The sequence below is a fragment of the Dama dama genome, chromosome 29 (assembly GCF_033118175.1).
Source record: "Dama dama isolate Ldn47 chromosome 29, ASM3311817v1, whole genome shotgun sequence".
Classification (NCBI taxonomy): domain Eukaryota; kingdom Metazoa; phylum Chordata; class Mammalia; order Artiodactyla; family Cervidae; genus Dama; species Dama dama.
This window is the reverse complement of record NC_083709.1, coordinates 66,633,936-66,635,612: the sequence shown is the minus strand read 5'-3', so window position 1 is coordinate 66,635,612 and position 1,677 is coordinate 66,633,936. Positions and strand designations below refer to the sequence as shown.

General features: G+C 51.7%; 1 protein-coding gene across 1 annotated transcript; it reads left to right on the top strand.

Moving 5' to 3' along the window:
• Positions 1–435: 435 nt before the first annotated feature.
• Positions 436–1,395, top strand: LOC133048617 (olfactory receptor 2S2). The gene has a single exon (XM_061132365.1). It carries the CDS (start codon positions 436–438, stop codon positions 1,393–1,395), a length of 960 nt encoding a protein of 319 aa, XP_060988348.1.
• Positions 1,396–1,677: the final 282 nt, after the last annotated feature.

Sequence of the window (1,677 nt, the reverse complement as noted above, 5' to 3'; positions counted from 1 at the left end):
AGGGCCTTTCTCTAGTTGCAGCAAGCAGAGGCTCCTCTCTAGTTGCGAAGACCAGGCTTCTCAATGGGGTGGCTTCTCTTGCTACAGATCATGGGTTCCGGGGGTGCGGGCTTCAGCGGTTGTGGCACATGGGCCCAGAGTTATGGCTATAGAGCACAGGCTCAGTAGCTGTAGCACACATAGCCTTGCCCTGAGGCATGTGGGATCTTCCTGGATCAGGGATAGAACCCATGTCTTCTGCGTTGGCAGGTGGATTCTTATCCACTGGACCACCCGGGAAGCCCAGCCCTGCTGTCTCTTTCAGCTGTTTTCTCTAACCCACATATGCTCTTCTATTATGCAGCAGGAGTGGCCTCATACCAGATAGCTGGGGTTCTTTCCAGGAAAACCTGGTGTGATACTTTTGTAATGTGCTTATGACAGAGGGAATATCACATGGAAAAACCTAATCAGACCTCCCCGCTGGTGGAGTTCATTCTCCTGGGCCTCTCAGCCCACCCAAAGCTGGAGAAAACACTCTTTGTGCTCATTCTGCTCTCGTACCTGGTGATCCTGCTGGGCAACGGGCTCCTCATCCTGGTGACCATCCTTGACTCCCGCCTGCACACGCCCATGTACTTCTTCCTGGGGAACCTCTCCTTCCTGGACATCTGCTACACAACCTCCTCAGTCCCTCTGGTCCTGGATGGCTTCCTGACCCCCCAGAAAACCATCTCCTTCTCAGCCTGTGCCATACAGATGTTCCTCTCCTTCTCCATGGCGGGAACAGAGTGTGTGCTTCTGGGCATGATGGCGTTTGATCGCTATGTGGCCATCTGCAACCCCCTGAGGTACCCCGTGGTCATGAGCAGGGCTGTCTATGTGCCCATGGCTGCTGGCTCCTGGACTCTTGGTGGTGTTGCTTCTCTGGTTCACACATCCTTGGCGATTCAGCTGCCCTTCTGTGGGGCCAATGTCATCAACCACTTCGCCTGTGAGATCCTGGCTGTCCTGAAGTTGGCCTGTGCTGACATCTCCATCAATGTGATCAGCATGGGGGTGACCAATGTGATCTTCCTGGGTGTCCCAGTTCTGTTCATCTCTGTCTCTTATGTCTTCATCATTGCTACCATCCTGAGGATCCCCTCAGCTGAGGGGAAGAAAAAGGCCTTCTCCACCTGCTCTGCCCACCTCACTGTGGTGATAATATTCTATGGGACCTTATTTTTCATGTATGGAAAGCCCAAGTCTAAGGACTCTCAGGGTGCAGACAAAGATTACCTTTCAGACAAGCTCATCCCCCTCTTCTACGGGGTGGTGGCCCCCATGCTCAACCCCATCATCTACAGCCTCAGGAACAAGGATGTAAAGGCTGGTGTGAGGAACCTGGTGAGTCAGAAATACTTCAGCAGATGATGTAGGAGAAGTCTTCTGTGGTTCTCACCTCCATGGAGGAAAGGACTTCACTCATTACAGCTGCCATCCAAAGGCCAACAAGTCAACTTAACTGGAATGATCTCTTGCCCTAAGCTCTATTTTCAGGGAATGTTTACCTTTTCAGAGTTTATCTGTGGAGTTTTGGCCACATGTCTGACATTCAACAGATGCCAGACAACAAATCCTCTAACTAAACACATGCTAAGACCAAGGAGACAGGGAGCATTAGAGCAAGCCTAGTGGTCCGTGTTGTGTCTAAAC

Coding starts and splice junctions, on each gene's coding strand:
- LOC133048617 (XM_061132365.1), top strand. CDS start 436: ATGGAAAAACCTAATCAGACCTCCCCGCTGGTGGAGTTCATTCTCCTG.